Genomic DNA, 2882 nt, shown 5'->3' on the forward strand with positions numbered 1-2882 from the left:
TCAAAATTATATGATATGTGTTATTAATGAATAAAAAATGATCAAATTTATTAAAATCAAGATAGTTTTGAAAGCTGACAACTGAAAAGTGGAAACGTCTTTTTTCTTGTTTCCTGTTTTTGATTTTTTGCTTTAAAAAAAATTTAGAAAATTGAAAATAAAAAACAATGCCAAGCCCTAAGAGTTTTATTAACAGCTATAAGTTTTTTTTTTTTTTTTTTTTTTTTTTTTTTTGAAAGAACAATTATAAGTTTTGATAATGGTTAATCAAAAATTTAGAAATAATTTTATTTAATATTTATTTATTTGAGTTGATGGTATTTGTTGTTGTTTAAATGATAATTTATAAGAAAATAATTGTGATTGAGATGTTGTGAATTCGTGATTGATGTGTTGAAATATGTTGTCTTGATTAGTTGGCTGTGTATGTTGAAAGAATGTTACTCAAGAAGATTTACAATTTGCCCACAATCCATATATATATAGGTCCTTAATTTGTTAACAGATTGCATCTTCATATTGTTTTTAGGAATTATCAAAATATATTAGGAATTTCCCTTGTGAGGAGGGCTTCCTAATGTTTATTTTTCTTACCTGTAAAAAAAAAAAAAAATTATTTTTAGGAATTCTATTGAGCATACGTTGGACAAATCGTTATTTTAATACTGAACAAAAAAAAACTCTAACCACTTTAACTATTCATGAGGCCGCTACTATAGTATTAATGCTCATAACCTTCCTTAATCGAGTAATTAGTAACTCAAGGGACCCTAAACGAGTAAACGCTGCGCAAATCCAAAACAGTGAATCTGGGAGAATTGGGAAAGAGATCGAAGAACCACATTTGAAGCTTCAGCCAATTCATCAAGCAGGCGAGTCTCTCATCCATTTCTTTTCTAAACTATTGAAAAACGAATTTAATAGTTTTGCTCAATGCCTGATTGTTGTAGAACTAATTATACCTGAAGAAAAAACAATGACTCCTCATTTTTTAAGAAGAATCCTAACATCTTTTTCACTCAAACATGAATCTTCCAATTTCATCAATCTGCCCAATTTCCCCTTTTTCTCAACTCAAGTGACCCAAATTGAAAAACCCAATTGTGAATTTACGAATTATTTGATTACACACCACAATTTCTCTCAAGAAAATGCTTCAAAAACAGCTACTCTTCTGACCCCTTTGAAGGACTATAAAAAATCCGATTTAGTTCTTGATTTCTTGAAAAATATAAGAATTTCGGGTACCCAGTTGGAGGAATTAGTTGTACGTCATCCTCGTGTTCTTGCTGTTGATGTTAACAAGTCTGTTGGAGTTAAAGTCAAAAGAATTAAGGATTTAGGTTTTTCAGATGATGAATTGGTTGATTTATTATGTTCTGTTCCGTTAATATTGACCCTGTCTCGATCAGTTGATGGTGTCGTTTCGACGATTTCTGTGTTGCAAAGTGTATTGGGTTCGAACTATGATGTTATTAAGCTGTTAAAGCTTTGCAATTGGTTTCTTAGTAATGATTTGGATAAAAGTCTGCTGCCTAACATTCAGTTGATGGAGGAATGTGGGATTAGCAAATTGCAAATTAGGCAAACTCTTCTTAGTTTTCCTAGGTTTTTCTTGGTGCAACCTGAGTTTATGAGGGATTGTATGAGGAGGGTTGATGAGTTGGGATTAGGAAGGAATTCGAAAATGTACATTCATGGCGTTCGGGCTGTGAGTTCTATGACTCTAGAAAAATGGGCGTCCAAAGTGAAGCTATTCGAAACCTTGGGTTTTAGTGAAGCTGATATTCTGTCCATGTTTCGAAGAACACCTCAGGTGCTTACTGTATCGGAGAGGAAGATTTTGGAGGTTTCCAAGCTGTTGCTTAGCTCAGGGAGTGTTGATGTATCATATTTGGTTCAGCATTCTGAATTGTTAATTTATAGTGCTGCTTTTAGGATTAAGCCTCGCTTGGATATCGTCAATGTACTCTTGTCAAAGAATTTACTTCAGAAGGAGCCTAGGCCAACTACTCTATGTAAGATTGGCAATGAGAAATTCATCCAGACATTTGTGCTTCCATATGCTAGTGAAATTGGTGATGTTGGTAAGAAATTTCTCGTTAGCACAGGGTTTGGATCTTCTTTCGGTATTTAGACTTTAGAGAAGAAATTTTACATCTCTTGGCTTTGATTTGGGGATGAGAAATTCATCCAGACATTTGTGCTTCCATATGCTAGTGAAATTGGTGATGTTGTTAAGAAATTTCTCGTTAGCACAGGGTTTGGATCTTCTTTCGGTATTTAGACTTTAGAGAAGAAATTTTACATCTCTTGGCTTTGATTTAATGCTAGCAAGTCAAAGTTGTTCTTCCATCACGACATTATTTCAACTCAGGTATCACCTTCTCTGTAATTTTTATGCTTGTTGGTTGTATGTATCAGAATTTTGCAAAGATACACTGTGATTAATCCCTCCCTCGGGCTTTCACTAGTGCTACGTCTTGGTAATTCAATAATTATGGCGACTTTCATTCATGACATTCGCGTTTATCATGTGGTTTTACATCTGTAAAAAGTGAAAGCCATTAATATTAATGGTCAAACAGCTGTCAATTCTGTCCTGGGTTTGCCTGGATTAGATTGATTTGATTCAAACTCATGTATTGAGCTCTTCTTGCTCCTGTGCTACTTGAGAGTTGCATCCTTGTAACCTTACGGAATAACTTTTATGACATGGTTTTAATAATTTTCTGCCTCAATTGATTCTCGAATTTTGGCTGGAGTTTTTTGCTAAGGAGGGTTGTTTTATTTAGATGGGGAGGGGGATCATAATATTACATTGTTATGAGTGGTGACCTAAAAGAGTTTTTGATAAATAATACAGAAGTATTCTTAAATTA

General features: G+C 33.5%; 1 protein-coding gene across 1 annotated transcript; it reads left to right on the forward strand.

Annotated features, from left to right (window-relative positions):
* The first annotated feature begins 709 nt into the window (after positions 1-709).
* Positions 710-2882, forward strand: LOC110709633. Its single transcript, XM_021887842.1, has one exon. It carries the CDS (start codon positions 725-727, stop codon positions 2135-2137), a length of 1413 nt encoding a protein of 470 aa, XP_021743534.1. The 5' UTR covers positions 710-724; the 3' UTR covers positions 2138-2882.

This window comes from Chenopodium quinoa, unplaced genomic scaffold (genome assembly GCF_001683475.1).
Source record: "Chenopodium quinoa cultivar QQ74 unplaced genomic scaffold, ASM168347v1, whole genome shotgun sequence".
Lineage (NCBI taxonomy): Eukaryota > Viridiplantae > Streptophyta > Magnoliopsida > Caryophyllales > Amaranthaceae > Chenopodium > Chenopodium quinoa.